General features: G+C 39.7%; 1 protein-coding gene across 3 annotated transcripts in view; it reads left to right on the plus strand.

Moving 5' to 3' along the window:
• The window catches only part of CNTNAP5 (contactin associated protein family member 5), a 263,158-nt gene that overhangs the window by 229,839 nt on the left and 16,218 nt on the right, over positions 1-17,101 (plus strand). For all 3 annotated transcript variants that reach the window (XM_048953699.1, XM_048953700.1, XM_048953701.1), the window contains 2 exons: positions 997-1,236; positions 2,748-2,972. In XM_048953699.1, coding sequence (XP_048809656.1) covers positions 997-1,236; positions 2,748-2,972 — 465 coding nt within the window. The remainder of the gene's footprint in view (positions 1-996; positions 1,237-2,747; positions 2,973-17,101) is intronic.

Consider the following 17,101-nt stretch of genomic DNA (forward strand, 5'->3'; position numbering starts at 1 on the left):
CATTTTGATATAGAACAAATTTCTATAGAAGAAAAATTTGGAAAGATAACTTTTCATATTCTTTACTTATTTACTGGTGCATCACCAAAAAAAACTAGCATTTCAGAACTACAAATGCTATTAACTCTTTGGCCAGAGTTTGATTTCGTAATGGCAATCAAAATTGCAGTGAATTCAGAAGTAAAGCATTGGCAACCACAAAACAAAGCCTACAGTATTAAAGATGTTGATATTTTCACAGTCTATCATCAGTAATTATAATCTCTGTGAGACCATCTCTTAAGGCAAACTGTTTTCAGTGTGAGCAATTGCAGTGAGTTGATAAGAACGTAGCCTGTCGAGACTAGACCGCGCTCTTGCTGAAATCTGTACGTCTTTATTCTTCATTAGGAGATGCAGTTGTGTTTCACGGTTGTAATAAATTGCAACTGTAACCCAAAGTCACATTTCTTGCCTACAACAAACATTCACGTGCAACATCGGGTTGATCAGTCATGCATAAATTCTGTCTCTAAAGTCATTTCCCTTCATCCAGCAAACCTGGTGTTGAACACAATTCATCTGTGCTATCTGGACTCATCAGCATGTGTAACTCATCTGCTGTTGGAATTAGGGTGTTATTTGTACTCTGGCAAGAAATAAAAAAAAATAGTTTGGGATTCCTCATGTATTAGATGATATGCAGGCATATGATAAAGAAGGGTTTTAACAAATGAATTTGCATTTTAAATACCTAACAGGATGGTAGATAAGGCAGAAAAGAATGGCAACTGGAACCTCAAACACAGCGTTAGTCCTTTCTTAAAGGAAGAGGTTCTTAGTTTCCTGGGCTGTCTATACATCCATCTTTTGCTACAATGTGCATTGATACATAATAGGTAATATTTTAAAGTTCTATGGATTCCTGTTTGTACCTCTGTATTTGTATCTTCAGGGCTTTGATTATTTTGTGGACTGTTCAATGAATGCATTTGATTTTTTTCTTCTCTGTTTCAGGAGGAACAGCTTCCAGACAAAAGGGCTTTTTGGGATGCATTCGATCTCTGCACTTAAATGGACAGAAACTTGACCTTGAAGAAAGAGCTAAAATGACTCCTGGTGTTAAACCTGGATGTCCAGGGCACTGCAGTAGTTATGGTAATCTATGCCATAATGGAGGAAAATGCGTGGAGAAGTACAATGGGTATTCTTGTGATTGCACCGGCTCAGCCTACGAAGGGCCCTTCTGCAAAGAAGGTAGGCAAAGAGCTTTGATTTGAAGTCTTTAGTGGTTTCCGAATGTCTGTAACACAATATCATCCACATCAGCTTGTTGTCCACTGTACTACGAGGGGATGTTCTAATATGAGCTTTCCCTTGAGCATTAAGTGTTTGCGTTAAGTGGACTTGAATTCCTCCACTTGATGACTTCAGTACTCAGAAATTACAATAATGCTAGTTTTACTGTTATTTAAATTATCAACAGTATCACACTATGATTCCTCTATTCAGTTGCATATAACATGGTCCAGACATTTACAGACAGAGCTGAAAGTTTCACTGACAGTTCTCTGCCTGTGTCTGAATGTTTCATTTGCTTGATTTTAAACTTCATCTGATTTTGTCCACCTTAAGAAAATGAGATCTTTACAGAGATTTAAGCAATGGTGTGACAAAAAGGGGGAGTCTTTTTACATTTGTCGTGATCCCTGTCTCAATCCATCTAAACTTGGCCACGAGAAGAATTATCAAAAATAAATCCAGTTCAGGAAAGAAACTAATTTGTACGGTTTGCTTTCTGAGGATCTTGTCCACACTGAACCTGTTTGCTGGCTTTTAGAAGACATTGCCAACACCTGAAAAAGGAGTGGGACAAATAAAGAGCATCCAATTTTGATAGCATGCTCTTGGAGAAAAGAAGAAACCGCCAAAATCCCTTTGCTTAATAGCAGCAAATTGCAATGCTAGTATTTTAATTTCCATGACTGTCCCTCATCTTACAAGTGTGACAGGTTGACTAAGTGGATCACATCATCTGCTAGTGTAAATTGGCTTAGTTATACTGAGGTCCATGGAACTGTGCCCACTTCCATGAGCTGAAGATTTGACACCAGTGTCACGAGAGGCATAGCAAATAACCGTGTAGTATCCTGTTAGGAGATGCTGCTGTAGAGGGTAGATCTGCTTTACTGGAAAACAGCTGTTGTAACTTGCATGTGTTTTGTGGCCGAATTACGTTGTGCATCATGAAAACACAATATGAGTTCTTGTGTTCTGAGCATCTAATGGCAGTTGTTTCTCTTGGAGCTGCTGCTCTCCCTCAGTGACTTTCTTTGAATTAATGTGTTGCTTTAATGATTATTTTGCTTAAAAAGAAGACCAGAAAGGACAATTATGTTGTTGTCTTTTCTGTGGGGGGAAGATAGAGAACATTGCCTAACAAATTAACAGTCAGAAGATGGTAAAACTAACAATTTATTTGACTAACAAACTCTTTGGACTGTTTGTAGCGCAATGTTGTAATGATTCAAGCACTATAATAGTTGAATATATATGCTTGCCTGTATATATTGCCCTTCTCTGTGTCAAACATACAGTCTGTGAGGAAGGGCTTTCTGCTCATCCAAATCAAGGAATGTTATATCAGCCAGGTCAAAAGCATTTCGCAGTGTTCTCTTTCTGAGGCGGCCAGTTTGTATGCATACCTGTCTGAAATGTCTGAAAATGCAGTAGCTGAAACTGTTCCTTTGGTTTATATATTCTTTCAGAGGTTTCTGCTTTATTTGAAGCTGGCACTTCTATTACCTATATTTTCCAAGAACCTTATCCTGTCACAAAAAACGCAAGCACTTCAAGTTCTGCCATTTATGCGGATGCCATCATGTCCAAGGAAAATATCGCATTTAGCTTTCTTACGTCACATGCTCCAAGCCTTCTGCTGTACGTCAACACCTACTTTCATGAATATTTGGCTGTGATTCTTTCCAAGAATGGTAAGTACTCTTGATTTGCTACCATAGTGAGACCTGTGTGAACCGTGTTTTTCTGGGGAGAATGCTATCTGCAACTTTATCAGCTTTGTGGTATTCAGCTCACGCAAATAGCCATCAGTCTTGTTTATGTCGTTTTATTTGGCATTCAATGCTACACTTGCCTAATTGGTCTTTGAATAATCACGTTGTTGGGGCTTAAAATGTGCTTTGACTCCCATTTGGCAAGACTGTACAATGGCAATTCCCTGCTATTTATTCCACAATGAGATCCATTAGATCTCCAAGATAAGGGAATGAGAAATTCCATGACTGTACATCAACACTTGGTGCAGAAATATGTTATCGTTTTATCTTTTGCATTCTTTCTTTCCTTGTTTATTTCTCTTTATTGCATTATTTCAATGGAATATGGCCAGTATCTATGAATATTAAAGCCAGAGAATGTCTAGATCTTCTAGGTTCGCAGTCAAGAACACCAGGTGTAATGTCATTAGTTATTAAAAGGTACACGGTATGGGGACTTTCTGAAAAGATGTGAAGATTTTAGGGCATAGACCTTACGTATTCTCAGTATGAATCTGGCTCCCAAGTTCTCACAGTGCATTCAGGAAACTCAATCTATCCATATATTATCCTACTCAAAAGACAATGTTTGAATTGTTCAAGAGATATCAGTCACTGGAGCAACAACAGCTTGGTGGTGAGTCACCAACCTGTGGCAGAAATGGAAAGTTTATGCTATATGCTTGAATATGCACATTTGACTGAATGACCCAGTCCACAATGAAACTTCACAAATTCCATAACAGCTGGGGTCTCAAGTACCATCAGCTTAAAGTGTAAAGGGGGAAAAAAAAAACACCTTTTATTCTCTATATGGACTTCGCTGTAGCTTACCTGGTTATGTAACAGTATTTGAGCAGGCATGGAATGAGTATCCAAATGTCCTGGACCCGTCTCCCACTTTGCTCTTACAGGCAAGCATTAATGTTCATGATTCTTAGATATATGAATATCCCAGTGTGTAGATTCATGGTTGAAGGGGTTAGTCCCTGCTGAGGTGAAACCTTGGAATCTACTTCTCAGTTACATTCAGGTCTTTTTATTCCAATCAGGCAATCAAAAATAGCCTTAAAGTGAATGAAAAAGTAATATCCGATCACTGCAATATTACTATTACTAAAAGCAATATTCAGATCACTGTAACGTAGTGTAAAATAGCCTTAGAACCATGAGCCAATTGCAGTTTATTGATGAAATACTACCAAATGCAAACTGCAGTTGTGAGGTCTCTGTTCTGGAGTTTGGAACTTCCTGACAGCGGTTGGGAAAGGAGCTGGGATCAGAACACAGAGATTTCTCTTAATAGCTCAGGAAGATCATAGATTTTACAGTAAGTCTTGCATTTTGGCAGCTGCACCACTTGCAGATCTCCTCTTTGGTTCAGAAAGAGATTCAGATTCTCAGCACTCCCTTAAATTAGGTGGAGCAGCACTCAGCACACTCGGAATCAGGAATCAATTTAGACAGCAGTGCCTTTCTCATCTCTGTACCTCTCTCTAATCATTGTAAAATGAAGATAACATTAGTTTAAAGGGTTGGTGAGCAGTTAGGTTCCAAAATCCTGAACTGTGAAATATAGCACTGTGCTCAAAGAATTATTAGGATAACTAGGTGACCTTGATTATGTCCTGAAAGTCTCTTTCAGAGTTGCTCTGTGGCTTTCTGTCAAGACAGTCATTTTAGTCATGTATATTCTCTGCATTTTGTCATTAATTTAGTCATTTTAAAAAAAAATCTCATATGCTCTTATTTTTCAGTCGTGTTGGAATTGAAATTATTCCAATGAAAATGATGTTAAGATATGTTACTCTTCCTTCCTCCAAGAGGTTTATGCTTGCCATAAAGTTACTAGACTATGAATAATAATGTCCTTTGTAGCATTAAAAGTGAGTGCAATTCCTTCTCTCTTATTGGCTCATTTTCAAGGTATTTGCTGAGCCTGGCGGTGTATAGCCGGACCTAGATGGGCCTGTATTGGATAACTGATAGTTACGTAAATGTTACTCTCCTGGTGAAATAGACATTCTGATTCAAAATACGAGTAGTAGTGTTCTTTGCCATAATCCTAAGACTCTTTCTACTTGTTAAGAAACTATATGTCTATGTATATATTTTAATGCTTCACAAGCTAACATTTTAAAGTATTTTTTAAGCTGCTACTGAGACGTCCTGTTAGTTCCCTTTTCTATTATCCATAAAAGAACCGCAAATTAGTAGTTAATAAAAATAACAATAAGAAAAACATTCCTGGTATTTTAAGCTTCTCATGTTAAATTATTAACATAAAAGAAGTAAAATTAATTGCGAGGGTTGGTTATGTTTGGACAGTATCGAAAGGGGCTTGTGTGAAAATGAACTTGTGTAGACAGCTTGTATAGTCAGGTGTGAAATATTCCCTGTAAAATCAATTGGCTTCAGTAAAATTAATAAATAATCACATTTAACCCCAAGGCAGTTTCCAGTGTCAGTCTGTAAAGGAGGTCATATCATTAGAACTTGCAGTACATATTGATTGAGACACCAGAATTACGGTTGTAAAATGATTCACTTAGAGTTATCCGTTAGGTCAGTTTCAGATTTAGGAATGGAAATAAAATATCCTCATTCTTGGTCAATGTTTTATGTATGAGGCACACTGTCAGGCAGGCAGAAGGCCCTTCCAGTGTCTTGGTGTCGTAGAGGACAGGTACTCAGAAGGAGGCAAAGGTACAACTGATGTTGGGTACCATCATGTGTCCGTTTACAAATGGCCATTCTGGGTCTATACAGATGACCTCTTTCTCTAAAATTAGATGCTCTGTAGCACCTGGAAACTAATATTTATAGAAGCAGTCCCCATCCAGAAATGTATCTACATCACAGTACTGTCCTTGTCTCATCTGAAGAATTCGTATCATGAAATCTTATGGGCAAGTTTTCAAAAGTTGATGTTTTTTAAGATGGCTCAGTAGAGATTCTTTGTGTCATTAGTTAGTTTTTGGTCTTCTAAATCATGCATGCTCCTTCGAAAATGTGCTCAATAACATAGCGTTGTCTTCTCTTCCCCAGTTCTATCTATTATATCCATGGATTTTTAAATTATATGTATGTATAAATGAATGTATGTTGTATACATATGCATACATATTATTAACTTACAGCCATTTTGAAGAGGACTTTTTCTAGCATTTTTTTCAGAGGATGCATGCCCTTGAACACCTGTATTTTTAACACTGATTAATCAAAAGATTAGAATCAAATAGTGAGGAATCTGGTTTAATTAATTAGAGGGAAGAAATATATTCATACCTTATAAAACTGCGCTCTCTTATGAGTAGTGCCACGAGCTCACGTGCTTTGAGATCTTTCACACTTGAGAAGCGTCTGAATAATTTGATTATACTATACATAATAATCTCGGGAACCATCATGGACCAATTAAAGGTCAACAAGGGGATCAGGCCCAGTCAGCATGGGTTTATGAATGGTAGATCCTTTCTGACAAACCTGATTCCATTCTATGACAAGGTGACCCACTTAGTGGATGAGGGTCAGGCTGTCAATGTGGGGTCTACCTGGACTTCAGTAAGGCCTTTGACAATGTCCCCCAAAACATTCTCATGGAGAAGCTGGCTGACCATGGTCTAAACAGCTCTAATCAGCCTTTTCAATGGGTGTACACTCCGCTGGGTGAAGAACTGGCTGGATGGCCAGGCCCAAAGAGTTGTGGTCAATAGAGTTGGATCTAGTTGGCGGCCGGTCACGAGCGGTGTCCCCCAAGGCTCAGTACTGGAGCCGCTTCTGTTTAACATCTTCATAGATGATCTTGATGAGGGGATTGAGTGCACCCTCAGTAAGTTTGCAGATGACACCAAGCTGGGAGGAAGTGTTGATCTGCCAGAGGAGAGAAAGGCACTGTAGAGGTACCTGGACAGACTGGGTCAATGGGCCAATGTTAATGGCATGGGTTTCAATAGGTCCAAGTGTCGGGCCCTGCATTTTGGTCACAATAACCCCAGGCAACCCTACAGGCTTGGAGAGCTGTGGCTGGAAAGCTGCCTGATGGAAAGGGACCTTGGTGTACTGATGGACAGTTGGCTGAACATGAGTCAGCAGTGTGTCCTGGTGGCTAAGAAGGCCAATGGCATCCTGGCTTGTATCAGGAATGGTGTGGTGAGCAGGACTAGGGAAGTCATCCTGCCCCTGTACTCTGCACTGGTGAGGCCTCACCTCAAGCACCATGTTCAGTTTTGGGCACCTCAGTACAGAAGGGACGTGGAGGTACTGGAGCAGGTCCAGAGAAGGGCAATGAGGCTAGTGAAGGGCCTGGAAAATCAGCCCTATGGGGAGAGGCTGAGGGAGGTGGGGCTGTTTAGTCTGGGGAAGAGGCAGCTGAGGGAAGATCTATTACTCTCTTCCAGTACCTGAAAGGTGCTTACAGTGTGAGCGGGGCTGGTCTCTTCTCACTGGTGACAGGTGACAAGATGAGGGGAAATGGCCTCAAGTTGCGCCAAGGTAAGTTTAGGTTGGACGTTAAGAAACACTTCTTTACAGAAAGGGTGGTTAAACACTGGAATAGGCTCCCAAAGGAGGTGGTTGAATCACTGTCCCTGGATATGTTTAAGAGCGGTTTGGATGTGGTGCTCGGAGATATGATTTAGCAGAGAATTGTTAGAGTTAGGGTACTATGGTTAGGCTGCAGTTGGACCTGATGATCCTTGAGGTCCCATCCAACCTGAGTAATTCTATGATTCTGTGACTGCGGACAAAGTTGTGGTGCAGCAGAATTGTTGCAGAAGTGCTGTACCCTCCAGGGTTGTCAAAGTAATTTGAAAGTCCGGTCCGTTTATAAATAGTTCTCGGGAGTACCAACATTATAGAAGGGAACTGTGTTATGCAAACACAGCTGATCACCACTTGGAGATCATCTCTGATGGGTATTGGGCCTATTTTAGGGGAGCAGAACCTGCTTGCTTGCTGTAACTGCTGCATTGATCCCCCATCCAAAAGATAAACAGTGCTGCAGTAATTGCAATAACAGTGCTGTAGAACTTTCAAATAATAGTGCCCATTACCAAGCTACAGAAAATGGCTAAACAGCTCTAATTAGCCTTTTCAATGTGTCAGTCCACGGAAGTTATTCACATCACGGGAAGCTAGTGCCAAGAATTTTTTTGCTGTCTTTCTCAGGTTGAATTTTCACTGTGCATTTTGGCTAATTTTCATGATTTCAGTAAATTACCAATAACTTAGTATTATAATGCACTCAGCTTGATACCTAAAGATAGTAATTGCTGGGGGTAAGGAGGGGGGTATGTTAGAATGGAAACTGTGTCTCTCCCTTCTGCATTCTTCCTTCCCCCTGCAAGTAATCAAACGCAACATGAATATAATGAAGTACATTTGTCTAGAAAATGCTTCCCTATGTATTCTCCAATCTCAGCTCGTCTGGATTTCTCTGACTCCAAACCTAGAGATGAAGCAGATAGTTATCATCAAAGAAAAAAGATAGAATCTCAAACTATCCTAGAGTGATTGAAAATTTATCTGAATTTATTATCTGACCTCCTAAGAATCTAAGCGGTTTGAGTCCTTTTTTTCTATCTCCATTCTTCTACCCAGGGCCTACTGGCATTTGAGCAAGCTCTGTTCTCTGTTTTGGAAAGCAAGTCTCTGAAATTGCGTAGGAAAGATTAAAGGCAAGAAAAAAGCACATTACAGGCAAAAGTAAAAATGAAAACATCTTGTGAAGTTATTCAGTGAGGTCTGAGATATGCAGCATATAGAAGCAGGGCCTAGATCAACTTTAGTGACCTCTCCTAAAAGCTCTTGAAGTCAACCCATGCTTAAAGTAAATAGGAAAATGAACCAAAAGCTATAATAGATGTAGCATTAATTAACACTCTTAAAAAAAAAAAAAAAAAAAAAAAAGTAACTGAGAAGCTACCGATTTTTTTTCTTTTTAATAAACTACTAATTTACTTTCTCAAAGTCAGCAGCTGTCCTTTCTGTTGAAAGTGTGTAAATTCTCCTTGCTTTTGCCTTGCAAAGGTGTTGAGCTGCATCTCCAACAACTTTTCTCAAATAAAATTGAAGACTGTCATTCAGAGATAAAGAGGCAGGCAAAGGAACTAATTCATTCTTTGAGGCAAATAATCTTTTGATTCTGTTCCTGCTGTACACTCCGAGGTTTAACAGGGCAAAGCTAAATTAGGAAAAAATAGGTTTTAGTGCTGATTGTCAAGTCTTTTCTGATTCTTGGGGTGTTAGCACTAAGTGTTTTTTTATTTGTGATGTGCATATCACAGAGCATAACTGCTCTAGAAAGCCCAACTAGAGTAAGTTATTGATAGTGCAATAGTTTTTATCCTCTGAGAACACCTTCTGGCTTAAAGAGTTTCAACATCCATTGAACAACCTAATTTATGTGACTGTGAAATGGAAAATGATGCCAAGGTTAAGGTATAGATATTTTTAAGAGACCAGGAACAGAAAAGTGAGTCAGGTTGGGAAGACAGCTTTGTTGTGGAGGTTCAAGCAACTCTGTGAGGAGACTAAGTATTGTTCCTTGTCAAACTCTAGGTTAACAGCCATTGAATTGTCTTTCATATGGCAGATCCAACTATATATCTTGTAACGATCTTTCCAATCAATAACTGTCCTAAATCTTATGTTACTTATTGGGGGGAAGGGAGTAGTGAGAGTTTGATTGGGAATATAAAAGAAATTGTCCCTGATCAACTGTAAATGGGATGTTCTCTACGGCACAAGCAGTAGGGAGGGTTGAGTGGTAGATCTTCCAGTTTCTTTACATAACTAGAGAAAGTTCTGCGGTAGAAACACCTCAGATCCCTTGGGTGATTCCTTGTTGTGAGCACACTTCATGGAAAATGGAAATGCTGATTAGTTTTCAGTTCAATTCCAGCCACAAAAAGTTATTAAGACAATAGCTGCACTGGGCACCTAAAGCCTTTTTTGCTTATTGTCTTTAGTTTTGCTTTCTTTCAGTACATGACACTGTAGATCTCTAAGTGCATAAGACTTCTTTGAAAGGAGCTATTCAGCCAAAGACTTTGGCAGATTTTTTTTATCTGCTTTCCAAGAGGAGGGAAGTGGAAGTCTGTCTCATTACCTCAATTTGTGGACATATTTGTACTTACCAAGATAGTTTTACTTTACTGAAGGGTCAAGTGATGTTCTGGAAACCCAGAAGGGAAAAACAAGGGAACTGTAATTGGATTACACTGAGCAGAAAGTGCCGAGCACGCAGTCAATAATTGACCTGTGCTCTGCATATATAGAGACTTACTTTGAACTTGCTGGTATCTGGCATAAAACCCCAGACCAACAGCTTCAGATAATCAGCTGGAAAGAAAATAGACATTCACTTTTGTTAGGAGGAGATCTTTATCTCCTGGAAATAAATACCTGAAGCAAAGGTGCAAAGAGGACAGAGCCAGTCTCTTTTCATTTGTGCCTAGAGGACAAAAAGCGGTGAGCAGAGCCTGAAACACAGGAAGTTCCTCCTGAAAAGTGGGAAACACTCTGTGGGTAGCAGCAGTGAAATGGACTGAGGTGAAGTCTCTCTCTGTGGAGATCCTCAGAAGCTGCCTGGATACGGCCCAAGGCTGCAATCTGTGGTGCACTTGCTTCAGCAGGGTTTGGACTAGATGACCTCCAGATGTCTCCCAGTTTCAACCGTTCTGTGATTCTGTGCAAGATTCCAGTAGATAAAATAGCAAACAGATATGTGTATAAGCATTCATTTTGCTAAGAAAAGGCATAATGCTACCATTATATGACTCTTGTAATAGGATTGTTGTCTGAAACTCAAATATATCCCTTGAGAACTTGCATTAATCAGGAGAGGGTCTCCGGTTAGATGGTCTAACTTCTGCAGTCATGGAGGCTGGCAAAACTCGTGAAATAGGCAGTGTTCAGATGGACTTATTTACCAGAGGAGCAGAACATTTCCAAGAGATTCATGACCAGCAGGGAGTGCTGTTAAAGCTTAACACAAAGATCATTAACTCCAGAAAGTCATTAATCCACAAAGTTCTGTTCTACCTTTATTATGCGCTGAGAATGTAAAGGATGTTTGCGAAAAGAGGCACGATTATTTTTCTCTTGTTTTATTTAGAAGATAACTGCTTACTTTCCCATTCCACTGACATCATATAGCATTCAAATTGATTCTTTTTTTTTCTGTTCTCTTCAGACCACCTTTTTCCATGTTCTCGTTGCTAAACATTACAGTTGTTAGGTCAGTATGTGAAATGTTCTTGACCGAACGGGAAGATATTAGGAGGAGAATGGAAATCGTGAATTTCTCAGGGTATCACAGCAGAGGATCTCAGTCCTTTTCACCTGGGATATGTTCGTGCAGACTTGGAGATACGTATAAGTTGCAAAGCTGACTTGAGCTTGTGGAATATAATTCGTAGGGTGATAGTTTTTGTTTTGTTCACTGGATAAGAGAAAAAGTTCTTCCTGCAATCCTGGCTGCTACACCAGTCTTAAATGAAAAGTACAGCATGAAATCAAAGCCCAGCAATATAAGATGCGTAAACCATAGGGCCTACTGCGTGTCTGACCATGAGAAGACTCATGGCATCCGTTGTGTGTTTAATGATGGGAAGAAAGATCTAAGCATCAGATTATACAGATAGTTTTTGTTAATGGAGGGTTTTAAAGCAACTTAAAGGAAGTTAAACTTTAAGGAACTTAGGAAGTATAGAAGAGATGTAGATTAAAATTATACAGAATAAATCTCACAATCTGAAAGCACGTATTTTTGGGGAGATTTAAGTGCATCTGGTGTTTTGAGCTCTCCATCTTTACATTAGGTTACCTTTGGGAAAAAGTAGTAATTGATGATGTTGCAATGTGTGAAAGAAAATGTAATCAGTAATTCACCAAAAAATAGCTAGAGATGATGTTAATGACTAATAATGTTATTTGAAACTGCCTCTTATCCAGAGGTTACCTGTAATTTTCCAAAGGATATGAGTACACATCTAATTCATCAATGGATAAACTGGAGCACAAAGAAAGAAAATTACGTCAGCCAACACCAATCCGGTAGATATAGAACAGTGGCAGTGACAAGTATTATTCCACATCAGTTGTTTAGCCCTGTTTTCATTATAGTTCCAGCCGTATAGGCATGAATGTGGGTTGTTTTGTTTAGGACGTTTCCCTTAAAATCACTGAAATAACCTTGGTGTATAAGCCTCTGTATGATGAGCTCTTTGACTGTCATCATCTTTTAGACATACAGTATTTCAATATTTGCAATATTTTGTAGCTTTGGAGCAAGAAGCATCTGCCAGTTGCTTTTGACTTGCTGGTCAGCCTGTGTTGAGCCAACTGGTGGCCATTGGGAATGAAAATCCTACAAGGTCATACTCATCTGTCAGTCACGTAAGGGAACCAGCCACATTTGCTGACGTTTAAACGATACTCCCAGTCTGGTTCCAGACACCTAGCAGAATTGCAAAGTAAACTGATGTCATAGACCTTCAGGCAGAATCTTTTTCTGGTTTTTTTTTTTCGGTTCGGTTTTCTGTCAGGGAAAAGCGAGCGATTTGCTAGGCTTATTTCTCGTTGTTTCAGTACAGGTTTTGTTTTGTGTGGGTTTTTTCACCCCTAAATTGAAGAAATGCAATGTGAAAGTGTGTTGTCTATACAGGATAGCTTGAATATGATCCGTAAGTCCTGAATGTATTTGAGTAGGAAGTTTTGAGTGAAAAGCATTCAAATAAGAACCTTTTTTCCCACCACTACAAGAGATTACCAAAAATTGGGGAGCTTTGATTTATTTATTTTTTAACCCCATAAAGCAGTCTCATCTAAACCAATGCTGTAGATAACCAATCATATCAGCAAACAGATTTGGTGGCTTCTCCTCTTTGTTTTCTCTGAGCAAAGCAAATAGTAAGAGTCACCTTCTAAAAATATGCAAGTACTTTCTTAGTTAAAAGCCAGTGGATGGGAAGAGATTGGCCCCGTTCTTTGAATTGCCAGCAGCACTTCCATTGAAGAGTAAATTTACTGAGTAAATATCCCTGGGGAGAAGCTGCTAATTAAGGAGCAGGTTTCTTAGCCAGCTGCTCCTAACCAAGAAAGCAGTCGTTCATTTTTAAATATCTAGACTATAAAGAGGGACGCTGAAGTTGTGCAAGTTGTCAGGGAGGTATTTCCTGGTAGAGATGACAGAAAACTGTCATTTGATATTCTGCAACCAGCAATGAACAAACAGCATTTTCACTTGATGAGTTTCAAATGGCTTTCTGGCCTAAATACTTTAATTTTTTCATAATTGCAATATCAGTAGCCTCACTAATGTTTCCCTCCAGTTGTTTAATTGGTGCATTCCCTCTTTATTTTCTCTTTTATCAGCAGTTCAGATATGTGCTGGAGGTGGGTAAGGATAGCATTCTTAATACTTCACTGTCTGTTACGAGTAACTATTGGTTTGAGCCAACTGCATGAGGTTCTGTTGCTCCTTAACATCTGGATGCTTCTGTTTCAGTGAGACATGCAAGTATATTCTAAAGTCCTCATCCTAATTAAACATTTTATTTTCTACATATATATTTCTCTCAAACTGGACCTGTCAGCTGCCTTGATTTAAATGATATTTTTCTGAGTTATAAGATGATGATAAAGTTGTTCGTTTCACATATGCCAGCTACACGTGCTCCCTGGACTAACTTCAGCTTCTCCGAGGGGTGCAAGATTTCTTGCCAGCTGCTCCGGCCAGTTTGAGTCATTAAAAGCTGCTATTGAAGTTGTTATAGATATTGGGTTCAATCTGGGCTCATTTAAAACCTGTTTCTATAAACAGAAGTCCTGCAGAGGATTCTCAGACCCCAAGGGCATGTCATTCCCTTTCTCGCTGCTTGGTTCTTCATGACAAAATTACACAATACCTGTAGTCCCTGTGATGTGTGTGACAAGAGTGTGGCTTACAAATAACATTTGTTCTTCAGGCTAAGCACTTTGAAGTCTTTATACTGGCATAGCATCCTTGTATTACCAGTGGCCTCAGGAGCTCCTGCTTCATCATTCTCATCTTCAGCAAAAAGATGAGCAGTTGGAAAGCACCACGATATTCCTGTCACTGCCTGGTGGTTGGTTACGCTGACACTGATAGTTAGTGTACTGCAAGCAGTAGCCCTGGCCTCCATCATTGCCGAAACAGTTTCTCGAGCCTTCTGTTTCAGAAGCAGCATCCCCTACCTATTCACCAGCTTGGGGCAGCATAAATACTGCCGTTTGGTCTCTGTTTCCTGGAACTTTAGTCAGCACACGGGGAGCCCTCAGAAATCTTGTTGAATTGGCTCTGCAGCTGCTTGATACAGGCACAGCGATGTCATTCAGCCCTACAGGCAGGGATTATACTGCTGAAGATTTCAGTCTGAAAGCCACAGTGGTGTGTAGCAAGCCATCTTTGATACCGGCTATGGCCTAGTCACAGTAGCATTGCAGCCCACATGGACTCGTTTCCTGCAGAAGTAGAGAAGAGAAGTCATGCTGTGGCTGAACTATGCCTGTTCCAGGCCGTTCTGGAGGGTAGCACAGCACATCTCCATGCTGATCTGCAGTCTGCAATGGTACCTACCTACAGAATTCAAAGCTAAAAGGGATGGCTGTAATAATCAAGTGAGAATCTACTCTTACCTAGTACTGCTGGGGTAATATGCTGCATGAATATGCTGGGTAATATGCTGGGGTAAAATTCTCCTGCCTGAGGCTGAAGCCATGATGCCTCTCTCTTTTCTTCCTGCTCTCTTTTATGGACTTTATAGAAATTGCCTCCAGCAATTCCACATATATTAGAGAAGGAAGAAAACACAACATGTAGTGCGTCACTTGAGCATTATGGCACTCCAGGTGTGCATGCCCAGACACAGGGAACTGAAAAGAGGTTGACAAGCGTGACTGTGACAAGACTGCCAGAAATTGCACTGGTTATGGTTATTGTGAATCCTTTTTTTTGAGGCAGAAGTGATGCAACAGTGAGAACAGTGCTGGTTTATATATGCAGATTTTTATTTGTGATTAGTGGCACTGGGATGATGTGAATGGATAAATTCAGTAGACCAGATAATCAAAATTCAGAGGACAAAAAAAAAAGCCTAATAACTATTTAATTAATAATCCATTTATTTTGCTAGTCAAATAGCAAAATGTTAATGTGTATTCCATCAAATACGTGATTCTGTATTCTGCCAACATAAGAAATTTTGATAAGTGCGTACCAAAATTAGCTCTCAGCTACACTGATGTAAATTCCCAAACATCTCTGGAGACACAAGCCCATGTATTCCTGACTTACATTAATGCAAAGCTGACTGCAGGAAAAATGCCAATTTGAATAAAATGATTCTGAAGAACATCAATCAGAAGAAAAAAAAAGTTGCTATTGGAATTTAAAGGAATTGATGAGAAGCTATTCATTCATCTCTTAAAACAATTTAAGTTTAAAATTGTACCTCTATAGACATGTAAGATGTATTTTTAATGGACATCGAGAATCTGCTCCAATGTCCCCCAGCAAACGGAACGGATGATTTCTGCTTTAAAATGGAGTTTCTCTCATCTAAGACAATGGGTAAATCCGTACCCGAGAGTCGAGATAGATCACGTATCTGATGGCTGCGTTTGAGCACAAACACACTGTTGACTACATTGATTGCCTGGCCATAGGAGCACTGTTTATATTTCAAACTCTAGTGTGACTGTAGCATTTGACAAGAGCAGACAAGTGCATTTACATTTACAAACTAATCAACTGGTACAAGGTCGTGCTCCATTTTCTGCACTAAGATCCTTTCAAAGGCTTCAGGTGAAAGGTGTATGAGTGGCTGATAGAGTTCTGGGACACGATTTTCAGTTAGAATCAATCTGTTTCTCTTTCGCAATGCATTTCAGCTTACTCCGTGTGGTCATCTCAGCTGTGGTGTGCAGGGTCAGGCAACTTTTCCACTTTTATTGACTCTCCCGCTGCCCAAACAAGCAGGTCTGAAAAGGTCCCTTAACTTCTTTGCACTATGGCTTCTTTTCTCATGTTTTTCTGGAGTAAAGTGATTATAAGACATTTACATTTTTATTCCCTGTAGATGCATCCTTCATTCAGTAGCAGGAAATGAGATTAAGATTTAAGTTTGAACTTGCAAGTGCAACAAGAATGGTGATAAGCAGCACTCCTTGGCCTGGCTGTGAGGGGACAGGAGCTCTGCAGTATGAATCGAAGCGGCTGAATCTGGACCTATAATATCACTCTGAATAATGTAGTAGTTGTTACTGACCTTGATATCTTCAAAAATATTCCCCTCTGATATGTGTGAGAAAATGCCTTTAAATCTTTTTTTTTTTTTTTTTTTTTTTTTTTTTTTTTAAACCTCACCTGATCCAGTAAACCTCTCAATCAGCTAAAAAGCCTTCATCCTAATAATGTGTTATCATGTTCCTTCTCATCTTTGGTAACTTCATCTCTGTCCTGCAAAGGTCAGAAAGAGATGGGGGCTCAAATGGGATTGTACAGACTGTTAGAAAGAGGCAATCTGAGTGAGCTGTTTTTTAACAATTCAATGATTCTGTGATGTTAACGGTACTTTGAGTCTAGTTTGGCAGAATTATTAACAATAACTGTGAGTTTTATAGAGGTGGTCAAATTCTGCAGGAATTTTATAAGTTTTATTTTAAAATTTTATAATTTTATAAGTTCCTCTGCAGGAACTTTATAAGTTGTTTTAAACTCATAAGGTGGTTTTGCAGTAGCCTGTAGGACAGGAAAGTTGACCTTATCGCAGGAGAATTTGCAAGGCTAAGAAGAGAAGTTGTGTCCATGCTATGCAGTGAGGAGAGCAGCCTCTTGTTGCCCCTCAGTAACATCACCATGCACCACGCACTTGTGACAGCTCATGCAGCCATGCCTCAGGCTGCTCTTGCCGCCTTGCGACTTGTATGCAAACATTGCCTCTGTGAACGCTGAGGCCAGTCTTAGAGCTAACGCTGCGTGAAAACATCCCTCGGTGACAATGAGTCAGTCAGTCCCCTTCGTTCAGCATTGGTAATGT

The sequence above is a fragment of the Lagopus muta genome, chromosome 8, assembly GCF_023343835.1.
Source record: "Lagopus muta isolate bLagMut1 chromosome 8, bLagMut1 primary, whole genome shotgun sequence".
Lineage (NCBI taxonomy): Eukaryota > Metazoa > Chordata > Aves > Galliformes > Phasianidae > Lagopus > Lagopus muta.